Source organism: Crinia signifera, chromosome 11 (assembly GCF_055691185.1).
Source record: "Crinia signifera chromosome 11, ASM5569118v1, whole genome shotgun sequence".
Classification (NCBI taxonomy): domain Eukaryota; kingdom Metazoa; phylum Chordata; class Amphibia; order Anura; family Myobatrachidae; genus Crinia; species Crinia signifera.
This window is the reverse complement of record NC_139227.1, coordinates 118,005,454-118,028,184: the sequence shown is the minus strand read 5'-3', so window position 1 is coordinate 118,028,184 and position 22,731 is coordinate 118,005,454. Positions and strand designations below refer to the sequence as shown.

General features: G+C 47.6%; 1 protein-coding gene across 9 annotated transcripts in view; it reads left to right on the top strand.

Moving 5' to 3' along the window:
* Positions 1-22,731, top strand: part of DGKZ (diacylglycerol kinase zeta) — a 125,374-nt gene that overhangs the window by 62,546 nt on the left and 40,097 nt on the right. For 4 of the 9 annotated variants that reach the window (XM_083164500.1, XM_083164501.1, XM_083164499.1 and 1 more), the window contains exons 2-10: positions 7,118-7,211; positions 11,803-11,898; positions 15,566-15,643; positions 16,395-16,451; positions 17,470-17,538; positions 19,502-19,573; positions 20,586-20,702; positions 20,782-20,853; positions 20,938-21,033. In XM_083164500.1, coding sequence (XP_083020626.1) covers positions 7,118-7,211; positions 11,803-11,898; positions 15,566-15,643; positions 16,395-16,451; positions 17,470-17,538; positions 19,502-19,573; positions 20,586-20,702; positions 20,782-20,853; positions 20,938-21,033 — 751 coding nt within the window. Of the gene's footprint in view, positions 1-2,815; positions 4,835-7,117; positions 7,212-11,802; positions 11,899-15,565; positions 15,644-16,394; positions 16,452-17,469; positions 17,539-19,501; positions 19,574-20,585; positions 20,703-20,781; positions 20,854-20,937; positions 21,034-22,731 lie in introns of those variants that run through there. The other 5 variants (XM_083164498.1, XM_083164495.1, XM_083164496.1 and 2 more) reach the window with 4 other exon arrangements.

The window sequence follows — 22,731 nt, the reverse complement described above, 5'->3', positions numbered from 1 at the left end:
AACACCTCCACATAGATAAACCATAAACACCTCCACATAGATCAGTGGTTCTCCACCTCCACATAGATCAGTGGTTCTCCACCTCCACATAGATCAGTGGTTCTCCACCTCCACATAGATCAGTGGTTCTCCACCTCCACATAGATCAGTGGTTCTCCACCTCCACATAGATCAGTGGTTCTCCACCTCCACATAGATCAGTGGTTCTCCACCTCCACATAGATCAGTGGTTCTCCACCTCCACATAGATCAGTGGTTCTCCACCTCCACATAGATCAGTGGTTCTCCACCTCCACATAGATAAACCATAAACACCTCCACATAGATCAGTGGTTCTCCACCTCCACATAGATCAGTGGTTCTCCACCTCCACATAGATCAGTGGTTCTCCACCTCCACATAGATCAGTGGTTCTCCACCTCCACATAGATAAACCATAAACACCTCCACATAGATCAGTGGTTCTCCACCTCGGTCCTCAGGACTTCACTTTATCTCTCCCCAAGCTTTGATAAATCTCCAGCTGTATATATCCCATCACCTGCCCTGTGTACCTGTCCATGCTGTATATATCCTATCACCTGCCCTGTGTACCTGTCCATGCTGTATATGTTATATCACCTGCCCTGTGTACCTGTCCATGCTGTATCTATCCCATCACCTGCCCCGTGTACCTGTCCATGCTGTATATATCCCATCACCTGCCCCGTGTACCTGTCCATGCTGTATATATCCTATCACCTGCCCCGTGTACCTGTCCATGCTGTATCTATCCTATCACCTGCCCTGTGTACCTGTCCATGCTGTATATATCCCATCACCTGCCCTGTGTACCTGTCCATGCTGTATCTATCCCATCACCTGCCCTGTTTACCTGTCCATGCTGTATATATCCCATCACCTGCCCTGTTTACCTGTCCATGCTGTATATATCCCATCACCTGCCCTGTGTACCTGTCCATGCTGTATATATCCCATCACCTGCCCCGTGTACCTGTCCATGCTGTATATATCCTATCACCTGCCCCGTGTACCTGTCCATGCTGTATCTATCCTATCACCTGCCCCGTGTACCTGTCCATGCTGTATATATCCTATCACCTGCCCCGTGTACCTGTCCATGCTGTATATATCCCATCACCTGCCCTGTGTACCTGTCCATGCTGTATATATCCCATCGCCTGCCCTGTGTACCTGTCCATGCTGTATCTATCCTATCACCTGCCCTGTGTACCTGTCCATGCTGTATCTATCCCATCGCCTGCCCCGTGTACCTGTCCATGCTGTATATATCCCATCACCTGCCCCGTGTACCTGTCCATGCTGTATCTATCCTATCACCTGCCCCGTGTACCTGTCCATGCTGTATATATCCTATCACCTGCCCCGTGTACCTGTCCATGCTGTATCTATCCTATCACCTGCCCTGTGTACCTGTCCATGCTGTATCTATCCTATCACCTGCCCTGTGTACCTGTCCATGCTGTATATATCCCATCACCTGCCCTGTGTACCTGTCCATGCTGTATATATCCTATCACCTGCCCCGTGTACCTGTCCATGCTGTATATATCCTATCACCTGCCCCGTGTACCTGTCCATGCTGTATATATCCTATCACCTGCCCCGTGTACCTGTCCATGCTGTATATATCCTATCACCTGCCCCGTGTACCTGTCCATGCTGTATCTATCCTATCACCTGCCCCGTGTACCTGTCCATGCTGTATATATCCCATCACCTGCCCCGTGTACCTGTCCATGTTGTATATATCCCATCACCTGCCCCGTGTACCTGTCCATGCTGTATATATCCTATCACCTGCCCCGTGTACCTGTCCATGCAGTATCTATCCCATCACCTGCCCCGTATACCTGTCCATGCTGTATCTATCCCATCACCTGCCCCGTATACCTGTCCATGCTGTATCTATCCCATCACCTGCCCCGTGTACCTGTCCATGCTGTATATATCCCATCACCTGCCCCGTGTACCTGTCCATGCTGTATATATCCCATCACCTGCCCTGTGTACCTGTCCATGCTGTATCTATCCCATCACCTGCCCTGTGTACCTGTCCATGCTGTATATATCCCATCACCTGCCCTGTGTACCTGTCCATGCTGTATATATCCCATCACCTGCCCTGTGTACCTGTCCATGCTGTATCTATCCCATCACCTGCCCTGTGTACCTGTCCATGCTGTATATATCCTATCACCTGTCCTGTGTACCTGTCCATGTTGTATCTATCCTATCACCTGCCCCGTGTACCTGTCCATGCTGTATATATCCCATCACCTGCCCTGTGTACCTGTCCATGCTGTATATATCCCATCACCTGCCCCGTGTACCTGTCCATGCTGTATATATCCCATCACCTGCCCTGTGTACCTGTCCATGCTGTATATATCCCATCACCTGCCCCGTGTACCTGTCCATGTTGTATCTATCCTATCACCTGCCCCGTGTACCTGTCCATGCTGTATATATCCTATCACCTGCCCCGTGTACCTGTCCATGCTGTATCTATCCTATCACCTGCCCTGTGTACCTGTCCATGCTGTATATATCCTATCACCTGCCCCGTGTACCTGTCCATGCTGTATATATCCTATCACCTGCCCTGTGTACCTGTCCATGCTGTATATATCCCATCACCTGCCCTGTGTACCTGTCCATGCTGTATATATCCCATCACCTGCCCCGTGTACCTGTCCATGCTGTATATATCCCATCACCTGCCCCGTGTACCTGTCCATGCTGTATATATCCCATCACCTGCCATGTGTACCTGTCCATGCTGTATATATCCTATCACCTGCCCTGTGTACCTGTCCATGCTGTATATATCCTATCACCTGCCCTGTGTACCTGTCCATGCTGTATCTATCCTATCACCTGTCCTAATACTCGGTCATGCCCAAATCCAGAGGGGCATCCTGACCGCTGACCATCCCTATGTATCCCTTGCTAGCTACTGAGGCCTGCTTTACTAGCTTATGCCAATGTAAGATTTTGCCCAGCGAAGACGAGGAGGAATGCCGCGCTGCCCGCTGATTATACGCCATCTGCCGCAGCTGTCCTCCAGTGCGAGAGATCCATCAGAATCCAGCTTGTCCTCGCTGTGTGTATGACAGAACCGCGCAGAGCTTTAGCTGCATGCCCCCAGCACTTTCACAAATCCGGGCAGTTCCATGCCACCGCCGTCCAGTTCCCGGGTACAGAGCGGTTCCGGCTGAGATCTGCTAAATCCATGCACGGGGATCCATCTGATGCGGAATCGGCCCTATAGTGTTTTTAAAATATTAACACTTTGAGTGCCAATGCCACTTACAGCGACTGTTAATTTTTTGGGTGCGATATTTAACTAAACTTCAATGAATGGACTTGGCTGGAATTTGTATTCATTTATACTAAAAAGAGCAGTCGCTGTGAGTGCCGCTGGCGTTTTTAGCAGATATTTTGAGCATCTCTCACCGCAACGTTGGAACGCAAAGGATTAATAAAAATAGTCGCTTAAGCAATTGCAGCAATGAAATGAATATTGCGGTCAATGAAGATAGAATAGGTTTTCAGACATAACAATATCGTATTACTTAGTACTGGATAGATATTTTGAAAGCTAGTCTGCTACCTTGTGATTGCCTCGGTGTTCCTGTATGTGTGATTGCCTCTGGGAGCTACGTAATAAGGCCTCAGCCTGTTTACTTTACTTCTCTAAATGAATACATCTCCTTACCACCCTAAAGGGTTAAACCTGCCTAATAACCACCCATAACGTCGTCCTCCTTTGCGCTGTGCCCTTTACAGTTCTATGTATTTCCTGTTCAGGGTTTCCTCCCTGCGTCCCTGTGTATTGTGCGTCTCCTCTCAGTGCGTTCCCCAGAGGGCGGCATGCCACTCATTAGCAGATGAAGAGAGCCTCATTAATATATACATATTTATAATAAATAAAATGCATTTCCTTAGGCCACTTCTAACCTACATCAAAGGCTGCTGCGTCATTACTGATACTCCCAAACCTGGGGGTGCAGAAGGCTCACCCCTTCCCAGATCTCCATACTGAGTGGCAGTGTGGGTGCACATGCGTTACTCCAGTCCTGGATAGTTTGCAGAATATTACTATATAATATAGTCTTCTCCTAGATGGCCTGTTATCTCCTGTCATTTGGAATGGATTGATTATTATGTGGCTACCTATTTCCATAATTATTTATGTGACTGCTGTTTTTTTTAATTTGGTGATTTCTACGTCAACAGCCCCGTCTCCCGCTGACCGCCCCCTACCTTACCCCTTCTTCAACGAGGGCGATATGGATACTTTTTTTAAAAGACATTTCAGGAAGAAGCCTGCGCCTCCTCCCGCTGAAACTTTCTGCCCCCCAACTTTGAGGAGGTGCAGCGTGGTCATCACCACCGGCAAAGGTCGCCGTAGATCCAGTACCGGCCTGGCATCCTCTACTCTTACCATGCAGCGGCGCTGCTCCGTCACTCAAACACCTGTTCTTCCGCTCACTCTGGCCGCCACACCAGGACGTGTGGGGAGAAAAGATGGGCGGAGGAGGTCAAGTACCACCACCCCAGGTCTGAGTCCTCGCTTTGCTGTTCAGAAGAGGCGTGCGGGAAAGCTACACGCTCTCGACCGTCAGCTCCTTGGGCCTTCCATGATACTGGCTAGTCTCATCCCAATGCGGAAAGCCAGGTCCGGGGAAGATTCCGAAGAGGAGGAGATGGAAGAGACATCGGAAGAAGAAAGTGATGAGAACAGTCTTCATGTCAGTAGTGGGGAGACGAGTGATCCTCAGTCCTGTGCCTCCGACCACCAAAAACTGTACGCAAGGGACTAGTAAAGGTGGGGTAGGGAGGGCTGGCGTTGCGCCCAACAGGCATGACTGGTGTTCACTTTGTTTCTGATGAGATGTTGAGTTGATCCTGATTAATCCGGCATTGGTAACACTGTGGGGCTCATTCCAAGCTGAACTTGGTTTGGTCATCAGCGCCACCCTTATACCTGATGACACAAAAGTGCCTTTACGATTCTGCCCAACTCTGCAAACCCCTTGGTTCTACTGATTTGTATGCCCTCTCCGAAATGCGGTCATTAGGTCGACATGGGAAAAGGTCGACATATGTTTTTAATGATTTTTATTTTTTAAATGGACTTGTTCAAGCTTTACCATCCCAGTGGGCAAAGAGGGGTAATATAATAGCGGTATCCCATCTCTGGGTTGACAGTGTCTAAGTCGACAGTCACTAGGTCGACCTCGTAGTCGACAGTGACTAGGTCAACACCTAACAATGGTTGCCATACCGTATGTCGGCAATGACAGAAGGTTGACACAAGCTTGATGTCGACATGTACATGGTCAGCACTCAAAAGGTCGACACACTTTTTCATGTGTTTTTTTTTTTTTTTTTTTTTTTAGTTTAGACCGACTTGGTTCATACTTCGCCATCCAAGTGGGCATAGGAGGACGTGGTGCATTTATATAGTATCCATGTCGACATATGTCAACATAGACACCAAAAAAACATGAAAAACTGATTGTTGGCTTTTCGAGTGTTGACCATGTACATGTCGACCGTAAGCTTGTGTTGACCTTCTGTCATTGCCGACCATTCTTTGGTAGTCTCTGTCGACCTCTACCTTTTCCATGCTCGACATCAGCACCGAAGCGACATGTAATTACTAGGCAGGTGAAGTGGCGTTGGCTATGCCGTCACTGCGATACGCCATTATGCCCTCACCACTATCAGGCCTCTCTTGTACCGTCTGACCGGTGACTGGTTCTGCAGCCGTCTGTCCTCCTTTATCCGTAGCATTGTTGTGTAATAGAGAAGTCTCTGAATGCTTCCTTCACCGCGGCCTATAGGAAGCGCACTGCATTTGGTTACTCCGATACTCCCACCGCGGCCGTTCCCTCTATGCTCTGACTTGTTATTTGCAACTAGACAGATTATTTGTTTAACGAGCCGGGGTGAGAGTCTATTTATATGTGACATTGACGTGTTGTACTTACCACTGTGCACTGGCACGGTCCTATCTATCTGTAGCAATTGATTGTTTGCAGCGTTTCTCCCCCCCTCACGTAGAGCCTAAGTGGGTAGGTGCTGTGTTTATTTTGGCCGCGGAATGTGCTCTCTCCTGGCAGTATTGTGGGCACCTGGGTAATGTCTTGATAGGAGACGGAATGCAATCTCCTGCCTGTATTCTACCACTGGGCAGCGGGCCGTTCTGTAGCAGCAGTTACTGGATGTATGTTGGTGATCACTATATTGGCAGGAATTTTCATTTAAAGCCACATACCTGTTCACTGTAATGAGCATGCAAACACAAAAATCCCATTTTATCATTCCCTTAAATTCGGTAAGTGGCCTTTATATTGTCCGGCGGTTGGTGGTAAACGTCCCCCGTCCCTCCGTACCCCTCTCAAAGGTGCAAATCCCCTCATTAGCATGCTAACGGATGTATTCTCACAGCAACCTTACATATGTGAGTACGCTCGGGGGGGAAGTGGGCTGTCATCAGTATGTTGCACATACTTTGTGTACTGACCTCGGTTCGGATCGAATCGCATGCGTTGCGATGCGATCCAGTCCATGATGGGTGCGATCATCGCACAGTGTATGGGCACCTTAACACTATCAAATGATCTGTGCAACTATTCAAAAACCAAGACAAACTGTTGCCCATTGCCAGCTCAGGATATAACCCCTTTGAGTGCATTATATAAATTCAAATAAAAAATGTTGTGTAAAAAAAGATATTTCCTATATAAGGTAACATTACAGGTCACTATGAGGAAAAAATATTTTTGCTTGGCAATGTTCACACCTATTTTGACAAATTCACTTGGCGCTTAAAGGGTTAAACCTCGCCATTTCTAAACTGCAGCTCTCCCTGTTTGGGGGTGTAATGATACCATTGCTTGTGGGGCACCTCTGTAATCTCAGTGTTACTTGCAGGACCCACAAAGGTACAGTTCCGTGCCGATGGGTGTCACCACTGATAATGTGTGGGGTCTTTTGGCAATCCGTCATGTGTATAGATGGTATGAGGCAGCAGTGATGTCACAAGCACTTGTACAATCAGATGTATCCTTGTATCTTACAGAAAAGCCATTGCCAAATCCCAGCACCTGACCTCATCGCCCAGCGTCCTGCACAGCGAGTCCGACACACAAGTGCGCAGTACCGTGGACTGGAGTGTAAGTATTCAGCTGGAGGGGAGTGCGGGTGATTGGACTGTATACCGTATATGCAGTGCCAGGTTACTATTTCCAGCATCTACACCTCCGCCAGCATTACATCCTGAGGTCTCACATGGGGGAGATGTGCTAAACCGAAAGTGAAGACGTTGCCCGTAGCAACAGCTCGGCTTCCAGCAATTCTCTATCTAGGGCAGTCTACAGATGGGTTTGCTGTGTGCAGGAATAATACTTCTCGCCTATCGTCATGGCAATGCTGTAGAGCAAGGATGGGGGAACCTTCGGCCCTCCAGCTGTTGTTGAACTATACATCCCAGCATGCCCTGCTACAGTTTTGCTATTTGGCCATGCTAAAACTATTGCAGGGCATGCTGGGATGTGTAGTTCAACAACAGCTGGAGGGCCGTAGCTACCCCATCCCAACTGGGTATCGGAACCGCAACATGGGCTACTGTTATCCTTTCACTCCTTTTTAGCCTAATTATTGTTTTGTGTATAGTGTTATGTGTAACTAGATTACTAGGTCGACATGCATTTGCTCCACCACTGTAGGACACCTGAACTAGATCTACAAGGCTAAGGTCCACATAAGCATTACGGTGACAAGGGCAAGATCGACAGTCTAAAGGTCGACATGAGGTTTTTTGTGCCGACAGGCTGTATTACATGCCCAACCATCCACTAAGGCACGAAATATTGTGCAGAGGGGACCCGGTAAAGTTTGACTGTGTCCATGTTGACATTCGGGACAAAAATAGTTTGAAAAAACCCTGTCAACCATTTGACTGTCGACCTAATGCTTGTGTTGACCTAAACCTTGTCGACCTTAAGTGGTCGACCCAATTCATGTCAACCTAAATTGTGTCGACCCATACCCCTGCAGGCATGGTACTGTGTGCACACGGGTGATGTTCCCGTGTCTCATCTACGTGGTTTTCTCTATTCCACCTATTGACTGTCGTCTTTATTATTATTCCAAATTAGGTGTCTAGGAATGGTACTAGACTACCCTCCTTTGCTTTCACATTCTGTATTATTACTGGTCGCCCCTTTATCACCGATCTCTCCTCAAGTAGTCCCTAAATTACTGCTCTTCTCATTTTACCTTTCCAACAAGACTATCCCTCATGTACCATCTCCTTGTGGTCTCATACCTAGTGCCGCTTGTCGCAGCCATTGCAGAATGTTCTCTGAGATAAGAAGAACCACCTGTGGCTGGTGGTGTAATCAGAACCAAACGGGTTCTATGTCCGGCTAATTCCCCTGCAGGCCGGAGCAGGTAGACCGCTGCTCCCCCTCACAGCTATTACACTGTATTCGTTATACTGTCCCAACATCGGCTGCATGATGGCTGGGCTGGCCGATACATTGTCACAGACGGAGGAGGGTCATGTAACCATGTGTCCACCAGCCCCGCCATCTTACACCCGATGTTGGGACAGGATGACTGATGTGAAGCGCAGTCTGGTGGCCTGGCGGGAAATTACAATGCAATAAATAACATCGCACATGTAACAGTTTTATAATATGTACGCGGTTCTAATGTTACTATACTGTTTATGTCTGCTTTGGGGCATATGGTCAACAGGCCATTGGTTGACACCTGAAAAAGGTTGACATAATTTAGGTCCGCATAATAAAAACACAGACAAGGTCGACATGAGGTATTCAAGGTTTTTTTTTTAGGTGTCTGTGTCGACATGAACAGGGAAAAGTATACCGTGTTTCTTTGCTTCGGGCACGGTGCCTTGCTATACTCGCCACACTCTTATAATCTTTTTTTGAGAGTTAAAAAGAAAAACGAAGGTAGGGCGACCTTCTTCATGTGTCAACATATGGGCAGCGTGGACGTGTAATGGTTAGTATTACTGCCTCACAGCACTGAGGTCATGGGTTCTATCCCCACCATGTGTTATATATACGGGGCAGTACGGATGGTGTAATGGTTAGCATTACTGAGGTCATGGGTTCTATCCCCACCATGTGTTATATATACGGGGCAGTACGGATGGTGCAATGGTTATAGCATTACTACTTCACAGCGCTGAGTTCACGGGTTCTATCCCCACCATGTGTTATATATACGGGGCAGTACGGACGGTGTAATGGTTATAGCATTACTGCCTCACAGCGCTGAGGTCATGGGTTCTATCCCCACCATGTGTTATATATATGGGGCAGTACGGATGGTGCAATGGTTACATTACTGCCTCACAGAACTGAGGTCATGGGTTCTATCCCCACCATGTGTTATATATACGGGGCAGTATGGGTGGTGTAATGGTTACATTACTGCCTCACAGCGCTGAGGTCATGGGTTCTATCCTCACCATGTGTTATATATACGGGGCAGTATGGGTGGTGTAATGGTTACATTACTGCCTCACAGCACTGAGGTCATGGGTTCTATCCCCACCATGTGTTATATATACGGGGCAGTATGGGTGGTGTAATGGTTACATTACTGCCTCACAGCGCTGAGGTCATGGGTTCTATCCTCACCATGTGTTATATATACGGGGCAGTATGGGTGGTGTAATGGTTACATTACTGCCTCACAGCGCTGAGGTCATGGGTTCTATCCCCACCATGTGTTATATATACGGGGCAGTACGGATGGTGTAATGGTTACATTACTGCCTCACAGCGCTGAGGTCATGGGTTCTATCCTCACCATGTGTTATATATACGGGGCAGTATGGGTGGTGTAATGGTTACATTACTGCCTCACAGCGCTGAGGTCATGGGTTCTATCCCCACCATGTGTTATATATACGGGGCAGTACAGATGGTGTAATGGTTAGCATTACTGCCTCACAGCGCTGAGTTCACGGGTTCTATCCCCACCATGTGTTATATATACGGGGCAGTACGGATGGTGTAATGGTTACATTACTGCCTCACAGCACTGAGGTCATGGGTTCTATCCCCACCATGTGTTATATATACGGGGCAGTATGGACGGTGTAATGGTTACATTACTGCCTCACAGCACTGAGGTCATGGGTTCTATCCCCACCATGTGTTATATATACGGGGCAGTACGGACGGTGTAATGGTTACATTACTGCCTCACAGCGCTGAGGTCATGGGTTCTATCCCCACCATGTGTTATATATACAGGGCAGTACGGATGGTGTAATGGTTAGTATTACTGCCTCACAGCGCTGAGGTCATGGGTTCTATTCCCACCATATGTTATATATACAGGGCAGTACGGATGGTGTAATGGTTACATTACTGCCTCATAGCGCTGAGGTCATGGGCTCTATCCCCACCATGTGTTATATATACGGGGCAGTACGGATGGTGTAATGGTTAGCATTACTGCCTCACAGCGCTGAGGTCATGGGTTCTATCCCCACCATGTGCTATATATACGGGGCAGTACGGATGGTGTAATGGTTAGTATTACTACTTCACAGCGCTGAGGTCATGGGTTCTATTCCCACCATGTGTTATATATACGGGGCAGTACGGATGGTGTAATGGTTACATTACTGCCTCACAGCGCTGAGGTCATGGGTTGGATTCCCACCATGTGTTATATATACGGGGCAGTACGGACGGTGTAATGGTTAGCATTACTGCCTCACAGCGCTGAGGTCATGGGTTGGATTCCCACCATGGCCTTATCTGTGCAGAGTTTGTATATTCTCCCCGTACTTGCGTGTGTTTCCTCCGGGTACTCCGGTTTCCTCCCACATTCCAAAAATATACTGGTAGACTAATTGGCTTCCAACAAATTAACCCTAGAATGTCTGTGTGTGAGTGTACATGTGGTAGGGAATATAGATTGTAAGCTCCACTGGGGCAGGGACTGATGTGAATGTTCAACTATACTCTGTACAGCGCTGCGGAAAGTGTGTGCACGAGGGGTGGTGGTACGCGTCCTCCGACCTTTTCATACCCCCACTATCTACATCAGCGTGGAGTTGATTTTATAAAGTGTGGCGAGCCACCGAGCCCCAAGCGTGGCGAGCGGACGCGCATAACTTCAGAGGTATACGCGTCCCCTCGCGGGGCTTGCCACGCTTCGGGCTCGCTGCGCTCGCCACACTTTATTAAATCAACTCCACGCCGACGTGGATAGTGGGGATATGAAAAGGTTGGAGGACGCGTACCACTGCCCCTCGCGGGCTCGCTGCGCTCGCCACGCTTCGGGTTGGCGTCAATAGTGGGGTGGCGTTAACAATGGGGAGCATTAACCATACTTTATAACCATATACAATGAGAAATGGGCCATATTGGCCCATTTCCCATTGTTCCCTATGTAAAACCACGTTGATTGCATCGCGGGCCATTATAATGGGACGCGATCAACGCGATTTTCTCTTTTACCAGCAAATAAACTGGTGATTGACAGAAAATCGGGTCCATCGCGTCAATCGCATGCCTTAAGTACCTTAAACTTAAGGCATGTGATCAACCCGACGGGCGCCGTGCTAGGAAACAAGTACCATAAATAACAATGGCCTGTTGATCAATAGTGGTCGACATATTAACGGTTCAGCCTTTTACTGTCTACCTGCCGACGCATGCCATTTATTCCCAGGTCCTAGAGCTAATCTGATCTTCTCTGTGTTACCAGGAGGCGGCTGTGTACGGCGATCACCTCTGGTTTGAGACCAATGTGTCCGGAGACTTCTGTTATGTGGGAGAGCAGTACTGCACAGCTAAGATACAGGTAAGTCTTCTGCACTCGGTCACATCGCATTCAGCAAATTGACCTTTAGAATTCGGATCTAGCCACCAATCAGCAGTTTGGGGTGAAAGTATGAAGCTGGGAGAAGTGGGATGTACAAGGTGATAAAGCTCCAGCCAATCAGCTCTGAACTGTTAGTTTACATGTTGGAGCTGATTGGCTGGAGCATTACCACCTGGCACATAACGTTCTTTATGGGGATAGATAACAATTCTCCAGGCCTCCTACATTTACCCCTTTGTGTGTTATGCGGTAACGGTCGATGTGAACTCTCGGAATGGTCGCCCGCGAGGAACACGACTATTACTAACGTGTTACTGCTGTTCTAGTGGGAACTTACATTTTCGTTTTTCTGGCTCGCCGGCAATAGATCCACAAGAAAAATTTGAGATGCTCTAGATCGACCGTTACAAAAGGTTGACACAAGTGAAAGGTTGACAGACGTCTTTCACAAATGTTCCCTTTTTTTGGGGGGGGGGGGGGAGAGACTTATCCACAACCCAATATATCTTTAGTGTTTTCTGCCAAAGATAAATTCATCTTTTTTTGGGGGGTGCTGTATACTGAGGGTGGGGAAGGTGGTGGAGAGAATGGGACTGTGCTGTATATGGGGGGGGGGGGGAGGTGTTGGAGGGAATGGGACTGTGCTGTATATGGGGGGGGGGTGGAGAGAATGGGACTGTGTTGTATATGGGGGGGTGGAGAGAATGGGACTGTGCTGTATATGGAGGGGGGGGAGGTGTTGGAGAGAATAGACTGTGCTGTATATGGGGGTGGGTGGAGAGAATGGGACTGTGCTGTATATGGGGGTGGGTGGAGAGAATGGGACTGTGCTGTATATGGGGCGGGGGAGGTGTTGGAGAGAATGGGACTGTGCTGTATATGGGGGGGGGGGGTGGGAATGGGACTGCTGTATATGGGGGGAGGTGGTGGAGAGAATGGGACTGTGCTGTATATTGGGGGAGAGAATGGTACTGTGCTGTATATGGGGGGGAGGTGGTGGAGCGAATGGGACTGTGCTGTATATGGGGGGGGCAGGTGGTGGAGAGAATTGGACTGTGCTGTATATGGGGTGGGGGGAGAATGGTACTGTGCTGTATAGGGGGTGGAGGTGGTGGAGAGAATGGGACTATGCTGTATATGGGGGGGAGAGAATGGTACTCTGCTGTATATGGGGGGGGGAAATGGTACTGTGCTGTACATGGGGGGGGAATGGTACTGTGCTGTATATGGGGGGGAGAGAATGGGACTGTGCTGTATATGAATGGGAATGTGCTGTATATGGGGGTGGTGGTACTGTGCTGTATATGGGGGTGGAGAGAATGGGACTATGGGACTATGCTGTATATGCGGGGGGGGGAAATGGGAATGTGCTGTATATGGGGGGGGGGTGGTACTGTGCTGTATATGGGGGGGAGAGAATGGGACTGCTGTATATGGGGGGGAAAGAATGGGACTATGCTGTATATGGGGGGGATGGTTCTGTGCTGTATGCTGTGGGGAGGCAAGGATGGGGCTATACTATATTCTACAGGAAGAGCATGGGACTGCTGTATACTGGGGGGTGGCGGCGCTGTGCTGTATACTGGCGGGTGGCGTGGCGGCACTGTGCTGTATACTGGGGGGTGGCGGCACTGTGCTGTATACTGGGGGGTGGCGGCACTGCTGTATACTGGGGGTGGCGGCACTGTGCTGTATACTGGGGGTTGGCGGCACTGTGCTGTATACTGGGGGGTGGCGGCACGGTGCTGTATACTGGGGGTTGGCGGCACTGTGCTGTATACTGGGGGGTGGCGGCACTGTGCTGTATACTGGGGGGGTGGCGGCACTGTGCTGTATACTGGGGGGTGGCGGCACTGTGCTGTATACTGGGGGGTGGCGGCACGGTGCTGTATACTGGGGGTTGGCGGCACGGTGCTGTATACTGGGGGGTGGCGGCACTGTGCTGTATACTGGGGGGTGGCGGCACTGTGCTGTATACTGGGGGGTGGCGACGCTGTGCTGTATACTGGATGGGGGGGTGGCACTGGGGTGGAATGGTACTGCACTTGCAGTGTTCTGACAGGTTTCTCTGGCACCTTGTGATTAACAGCTTCACAGATTTGTCCTCGCCCGCTATGGGGGGGGGGGGGGGGGATTGCCCTACGTCGCTTATAGATGTCTGTGTACCCGCGCTTCAACAATATTACAATATAGCCCTGAGTGCCCATAATGGGCAGTGTCATTGAGTAAAATGCCAGTTAAAGTAGTGTTGTAAAATAAAGGAGCAATGAACCATTACTATACCATTATTCTACTCCCCGTTATTGCACCATTATAATAAACCCGAAGTAGCAGGTACGACGCCAGCTCCCTGCAGCCACTCTGGGCATTAGGGTAGGACGCACACTTTAGCTGTGTCCCGTACAGAGAATGCACATAGAGCTCTCTGTAGTGACCGCTCCAGCTGTGGATGCCGGGACTGCGCTGGGTTAAGATGCTTTTGTTTTACATGGCATGTACAGAACCGCACAGATCTATTGTGTTTGTCTATCCCTGCAGGCAAAATGCTTTCTCCATTCATTACACTACAGTATGTATCTCTTGTCTGTCTGGGAAAGGAAACAACATTGTTCTCTCCAATCCCAAATGAAGCGTTTCAGAATGATGAAGTGCTAAAGTTGTAGCTAAGAATTGTAGCATCATGAACGATGCCGGAGAAGTTTATATTCTTTTATATCTGGGTATTGGAAAAGTGGACGGTTACATATTTACCATATATACTGTAGAGCACAACCGTATTCTGCGGCACTGTACAATTGGGAACAAAACTAAACTTATCCAAGACTGCGTTACACGCGCACACACGCGCACACACACACACACACACACACACACAATGTATGCCCAATATTTAACCCTTTGAGTGCCAAAATCACTCAGAGATGCGCAAATACAGATGGAGCAGCTTCTATTGTGCGCCAATTACCAGAAGGGGGCATGCGCGCCCCGTTCTGATGGAGCCCGTCTCGCCCATATGCCCCCCTGCAGCCCCCACTCACCCTGCCCGTCTTCCTGATGTGTAAACAAAGATTTTATTTTCTATATAAGGTAAAGGTCTATGTGATGGTTAAATGTTTGCTTGGCAATTTTCACACCTATTTTTTTTTAAATCACTTGGCATTCAAAGGGTTAAATGGGGTATATTTTTTTTACTTGATATACATGGCTAGTATAAGCAGTGCCCTCTTAAATATTGGGTATACTCCTGATCGGAAGACCTGGGTTTTACAACCGGTGCCTTGATACATAACCCCGTTGGGCTTGAGATTCACGTGACTCAAATGAGCGGGATCACCATTAGGGCTGAGATTGGAACAGAAATCTGGAATGCTTCAAAGTGCAGCCGTTGTCCTTTTGCCACGGCGATATGACGGGTCCGTAGAGAACTAAGGATCCGTTCTCGCGCACATTGCTTCAGGCCACAAATGCCATTAGCCCATCTTCTGTTTGTGGTGTACACTGTATAACTATGTAATATTGGTATTTTTCTGCTCATATGAAATAATGGTTCACTGCAAACAATTGGTTTCTTTACATCCATTCAAGAACAGTCATTTGATTTTTTTATTTATTTATTTTTATTTAATTTTTTTGGTCTCCTCAACAGCAGAAGTCCGCATCCCGGCGTAAGTGCGCAGCGTGCAAGATAGTGGTTCACACTCCGTGCATCGAGCAGTTGGAGAAGGTGAGCAGTAGATTCTTTACATCGCACACATGAACGTGTCTGGTATAAAAACCATAGCTTATAAATCTCTAGATCTCTTAAAAAAGACAGATAGAAATGTTACATGCAGGACAGGTTTTCTGGTTTCATTACCTACGGCGAATACTGGATTAATTACTACTAATGTTTCTGGTACTTCACAGATGGCTTTTTTTACATTCTTTAATTTTTTTTTCAGACATATTTTATGAGATTTTGTGTATTTTTTTAAAAAAAATTTTTGTGGGGTGTTTATTTCCGATAGTCGGAAATTTCGTCCAGAACCTATTCAATCCTGGGCTTTATCAGCCGGGACTCGCCGCTGCAGATCCGTCTTGTTTAAAAGTCGGATCTGCATTGTTGGAAACGGCTGCTAAATTGTCGCATTAGCATCCGCGTCTGATCAAAAAGACGCGGATTCGCCTATCCATGTTCCCGAAAGATCAGATATTACAGTACATTGAATAGGCCGAATGAAAATTTGACCTATTCTCGGCAAAAACTGACAATATTTCCGACGATCGAAAATATTGTGCGGCATTAAATACCCCCCTTTATTGCAATTGTGCAGAGTATTATTAAAACATTATATTTTGTGACTAATGTTCTCCTATCGTGCACACAGCGCCAATTCCCCTTGTGTCTAGTGTATGTACATTTACCTGTGTAATCCTGTCGTTGTCTTTCTCCAAACATTTCCTCTTCTGTTACCCAGTTTGTTCCTCTGTTACAGATAAATTTCCGTTGCAAACCGTCGTTCCGCGAGTCCGGCTCCCGCAATATCCGTGAGGTAGGGAAGTGCTTATTCATTACATACAAAGTCAAAGTTGCAGGTGCACGAGTAGTAGTGGTAGTTTGTTTATGTATAAGGCGCCACAAAGTGTCCGCAGCGCCGTACATCGCAAACAAAATACAAAACACAATTCAAACTCACAGTTTATTGATAATACAATTTTGCCTTTTTAGCGAGGTTCTTCGCATAGTTATGGGCATAAGTAACGGCTTGCCCACCGCTTCCAGGTGACCTTATTAGTTGGGCAAGTCCCTAACATTTTAGGGGGGGTACAAATCTAGGGCACCCCAAAATGAAGCAGCTGACCCCAAGGCAGCACAAGAGTGAAGAAAATATGTAGTGAAAAAAGTGAGGATAGGTTAGTGAGAGAGGCTGCTAAAAATAGCAGGGGTAAGTAAGTGAGAGGTAACAAAATGAGAGATAAAGTAGTGAGAGGTAAAGGTGGGAAATGAGTTAAATTGAAACAAAACACACAGTAGGATGAAAGTGAATATGAAAGTAAGTGTTAATCTGGGATGCTCCTGAGGCCACACGGCCACAGCAGTCATGGGGGGGGGGGGGGGGCACAACCCAGAAATGCACACCACCCCCCCCCCCCCCCCCCCTATCTGATAACCCAATGTACATTTGTGCCGGTCTCACCTTGCTCTGCATGCAGTCTAAGGAATTTCAGGAACCCAATTAAAACCAGTATATAGGACAAGTGGGCGTGGGTGCTACCACCAGGCAGAAGGGGTCTCTGGCCTTCTATTGTGTATGTAAATTCACTGCGTTAGGTATACAGGGGTGGGGTCCTGGGGTGCACACCAATTGAGAGGTGCGACCATGCGGAGACCTTTCAGTAGTTACCGCATACAAAGTCAAGGTTCCAGGTGCACAATGCAAACAAATAAAATACATAATGAATAAAGTATTTACCTTTCTCTTGTACCAAAGTTCCTTAATAAACCTGAGCAGGATTAGGGGGTTCCGCATCTATAGATCGCGTTATGATCAATCTTCTTATGTCTCCCAGCCAGTCATTGTTCGCCATCATTGGGTTCACCGGAGACGCCAGGCAGGGAAATGCCGGCAATGTGGGAAGGTAAGAGGCTACACAATGTGTGTTTGTTCTAGGCTCTCGCTTAATGCCAGAGAAGTGTAACGAACATTTACAGAGGGAAATTCAACTGTTCATCACCCCCGATCTCCTGTCACAGGGCGATATTGTATACTGCTGATCGCGCTCATTATGAACTGGTTTTACCATGTAAAGCGGCAAAACACGACTAAACTAATAGGCGCGACGCGTCACATTTCTCTTTTTTGGGATGGCGAGCTGAATCGCCAGGACGGGCAGTGGATCGTGCCCAAACACAGCAACAACTAAATAGCTCTATTGCGCCATCTGCTGACTTGAAGTTGCTCTAACAATTGAAGCAGCAAACCGGGATCAAACCACGGGCGGAATGTAATGCCACCTGAGTTCGGCGGCAGTGCGGGATGCCGGCCGTACTCAGACTTTTTTTTAAAAAGGGCCAATTACTTACAAGGCATGGTTTTGCCTTTAAGTGATTGCCCCTTTTAAACTAAATGCACGCGTTCAACCGGCATTCCGCACTGCTGCTGAACAGAAGCGGCATTACCATCCGCCCCTTAGGTGATAACAGGTGGGAAAGGGAAGTTTGTCTCCGGCCAAAATGTTTCAACATTCGCAACATTTACATAAGCAGGTGGAACGTATTGCCCAGTAGGAATAAAGTTCGGAGCCATGTGCTGCCAGACCTAACCTGTTTTAGCCTCAGGCTTCTGTCCTGCTATTTAAATAATTACGTCCTTTTAAGGGGCAGGACTGCTGCTGCTCTTCATGAACAATGCAATGACCCCGACCCATGGAACAGAATGTATTTTGGGCTTCCCCACTGTAGCACTACAGCAGTAAGGGCCTGATTTAGGGCTCAATTTAGGAATGAGCCCTAACCCCTTCAGCTGATTCAAAAGGGGTTCTGACGTGCTCTGTATTTGGCAAACCACCATGAGTTTAGCTTATCACCATTCATGCCTGTACGGCTCATGTCCCTGGTATAGGGACCCAGTGAAGCCTTCCAGGCTTTGTACAGTCCCCACCGGGTTAAAGCACAATGTTATGTGGTTATCACACATACACATGTGGTCAGAAACCTCTCGCCAGCGGAATCAGGCTGCTGCCAGTTCTGCACAAGTCCCCACCATGGAGGCTAGACTTTGCCCGACAGGTAAGTGTAATTAAATAACAATGACACAAGAATCCCTGTGGTTCTAAACAAAATATGCTGCCGGTATTTGGTATTGTTCCGAAATGTTGTCCTTAAGACTTGACGCAGGCTTGCTGAAATTGTACCTGCTAAATCATTTACAAAAAAAGAAATGTGTATTGTGGGCCATATGCGGGATTGGGTCCAGCCTTGTGGCGAGACCTCTCCGTACGTTTCATTTGGCAGCTGTCACTTTCATCAGGGCACATTTGCACCAGCCTGTGCTTGGCGTACTAAGGGCCTAATTCACGTTCATTCGGAACGGGGCAAATTCAGCCCCGTTATGATGTTTGGGTGGTATGCACATTTGCAGCCCCCCGGCAACAAACGGCATCAGTGAGTTACGCATTCGTCCGGGCCGTTCGTTGCAGGGAGGGCTGGGGGGGGAGGAAGGCGGGAACGTGGTTCACTCATGGGAACCTGTAACCAAATCCATTATTGCACAAAGATTAGGCATCATACACTGTACAGTACAAAGGAGTGAAAATCTAATTACGGTCCAGCAGCCCCTTGTTACAGAGGGTAAGGAAAGCGTAAGATGTCTTAGCCTATAGGGCTGGTGCAGAGTTCAATATAGGCACTGATGATAAAAACTAGCAGCAGGCCAAACGTATGTAGAAGGGGGCAGGTGAAAGGCAACAAGCAAGATACGCATCTGTCTTCAACGTATACCCAATGTTTGGTACTAGATATATTACTTGTTTGAAAAACTCTGCATCTTTTTTTTTTTTTTTTTAATGGATCACTCGATTTTTTTTTTTATTTGTCTTGTAGGGGTTCCAGCAAAAGTTTGCCTTTCACAGCAAAGAGATTGTTGCGATCAGCTGCTCCTGGTGCAAACTGGCAGTAAGTTACGTCACGTCGGTGCGTAGATTTGTGTCGCTTCCTCGTCACCTCCGCCTTTCCGCTTAAAGCGTAGGGAAGCACAACATTTCCGATTGCGTTATTGGAAGAGTTGTAAGAATTTGCTAGAATAGCAGTTAGTGATCCAATGTAAAAAAATGCAGCCAATCAATACACCTTGGGGAACGATTGATAAAATCTCTAAAGAGAACGAGTAGAAACGTTATCCAATCTGATTCTAGAAGTCCTTTAAGTTGTGCATTCTATAAAATGATAGCTAGAATCGTATTGGTTGGCATGTTTCAGAATAAATCTCCGCCTTCCCTTACGCCTAAGTGTTGTCACTAGATCTTATTGAATCAATAGGAAGTCCCCACAGACTGCTACATAGATGGGGAACCTTTGTCTCTCCAGCTGTTGTTGAACTACATATCCCGACATGCTCTGTTACAGTTTAGCACGGCCAATTAGTAAAACTGTAGCAGGGCGTTCTGGGATGTGTAGTTCACCAACGGCTGGAGGGCCAAAGGTTCCCCATGGCTGGCCTGACAGCAGACACCCTCTGGTCACACGGCTGACAAATGGTGACTCACAGTAAAGCAGGCCTATGATTTTGGCTTTTACTGATTTGATTGTCCGCAGATACTTAGTATTACACAAATACAGTGCTTGGGTCTTTCTGCCTTGGCTTTTATATAGATGTACATGTTTTTTTGGTGGCGCTGATGTTGCACGGGGCAGCCATTGTCCTGTTTACCAATCATTGTGCTTATTCAGTTAGTGCGTGGCGATGTGCTGGGGACCGGCTCTTATGCTATTTCCTTTTAAATAATAAAAACGATCACGCATCGCTGAATATTTCTGTTAAAGGCTTTTACGTAAGAGACTTAATCCCAAAGTTCCAGTTCAGGAACGCCGAGCACAATTTTCCCCTCTGATTTGATTGAGCCAGCCCAAATTTCTCTATCCATCATCCAGCTTAATCCTATTCCCCTGATCCTTTGTTCCTCCTCAGTACCACAATAAAGTATCATGCTTCATGCTGCACCACATTGAAGAGCCCTGCTCTTTAGGGGCCCATGCTGCTGTCATAATGCCCCCTACGTGGATAATCCGAGTGCGCCGGCCCCAGGTGAGTGATCAGTTACCGTCTCCGTCCCTTCACCCGTCTCTCACTCATGTTTTTACATTTGATTTCTAAACCCCGGCAGAGTTCGATCAAGTCCAGTAAAAAGAAGAAGCGGCCGTCGTTTAAGAGGAAACCCAGCAAGAAGGGAGCAGAGGTGGGTGTAAGGGGGAGGCTTGGGGCGCACCGAGCATGTGTGGTTCCTGCATTAAGTTGTTCTGTGTTTTTGGTTTCTTTGCAGGAACCCAGGATACGACCGTTCGTGATCAGGCCTGCTCAGTGCCCGCTCATGAAGCCAGTTCTTGTATTTGTTAACCCCAAAAGTGGAGGAAATCAAGTGAGGATCCTAATTTCACCCTAAACTCCATACTGTTATTTGGGTTTTAGTATTGCGCTCTACCCTAATGGCTGTGTGGCGGTGCAGCAAAATCTGGGTCTTTGTCCAAAAGGCCGGTAGGATCGATATTGTCTTTGGGATAGAAGTGCGCACTCTGTGGTTACAATCTGTGTATTGTGTGTGGGCTTGTGATTGTGCCAAACACAAATGTTCTGTGAGACCGGGTATTGTGAAAGAAAATATCTTTATTGTAACTGGTACAATCTAGATTAATCATCAATTATCAGCAAGTGTGGGGAGATGGGGTAGGGGTGGTCACCCTTTGGGTGGGCGTCACAAAAACCAGCTGTGCACTGTGGATCTCAACATCTTAATTTTGCGTATGTGTTCATACATTCGCGTAGGACCTCAGGACGCAAGTCCTGCACCCACCCAGCACAACACAACACAAGTCTCCTCCCAATTACTGTCTTCAAATGTTATGTATTGTTTTTCATTTTCTGTTTATTCTAGTCTGTCTTCCTTGTCGCTTTTCTGTTGGAATTCTGTCTCCAAACTGCTCTCCTGTTATACATTTATAAGGCGTTAGTATGTCTGTAATATCAGGCTTGCCTACCCTTCCGAAAATCGGGTCTGCCCCCCAGGAAGTTTCCCGCTTGCTGGCCACCGCACCCCCCCATCCCCGCTGGTTTACTTACCACAAATCACGTGTCCACTGAGAGGGGGCTGGCTAAAATGACGCGGTAGCAGCATTTTGCATCATTTAAGCCCCGCCTCCTCTCAGCATCCCACGAATCACTGATGTTACTGATATGGGGGCGTGGCCAAGTGATGTGAGCTTTGAAAATGCTTCAACAATGACGTTGGCTGGGAAAACAGAACAGAGGTAGAGGATTTGGGGGGACAGACAGGGGATAGGAACTAGATGTACTAGGGAGTGTGGTCCGATAGAATGAGGACAGTACTGCAGAATAGGGAGGCTGCACTGCGCTTGTCCCTAGTGGCAGGATAAGGAAGGATGAAATGTAGACGTCCTTGGCAGATTTGTGTGGTAAGGAACTAATTGTGTTCCCAGATGCAGTGTTTTTATTATAATTTTTTACTTATTAGTGAACGGTGTCAATCAAGTTACAAGAGATCGACTCCCCTCTGGCTTTGACTTTTTTTTTTTCCCGCTACAGCAGCGGTTATCAACTCCAGTCTTTAAGTACCCCAACAGGTCATGTTTTCTGGATTTCTTTAATCGTGCACAGGAGACCTGATCTAATTTGCTGGATCAGTAATTGGCCCATCTGTTCCAAAATCTTGAATCCTGAAAACATGACCTGTTGGGAATAGATGCGGACTGTGCTACGTTACCAATGTCTCTTAATTTTCTACAGTCTCTTATAAATCATTCTGGGTACTTTGTTTATTCTCCTCCGTCACTTTGCTGCGTTCCACGTGGGTGGGCGTGCCTCATCCTTTCTCCCCACTTTCGTGTCTTCCCGCTTCCTCACACTGACTGTTGCACCGGATTAAACCTCTGTTGTCTTTAAATGTCTCTATAAAGTCTCCTATGTGACTGTCTCTGAGCTTTACACATGACGTGTTTATCTAATGTGCCATGGCTTGGCTCAGGCCAATGTCTGTTCCCCCCGGTATTCTGTGGCAGACTTGGGGTAGCTCACACCATGAGTCTCCCACCTGGAGACTGAG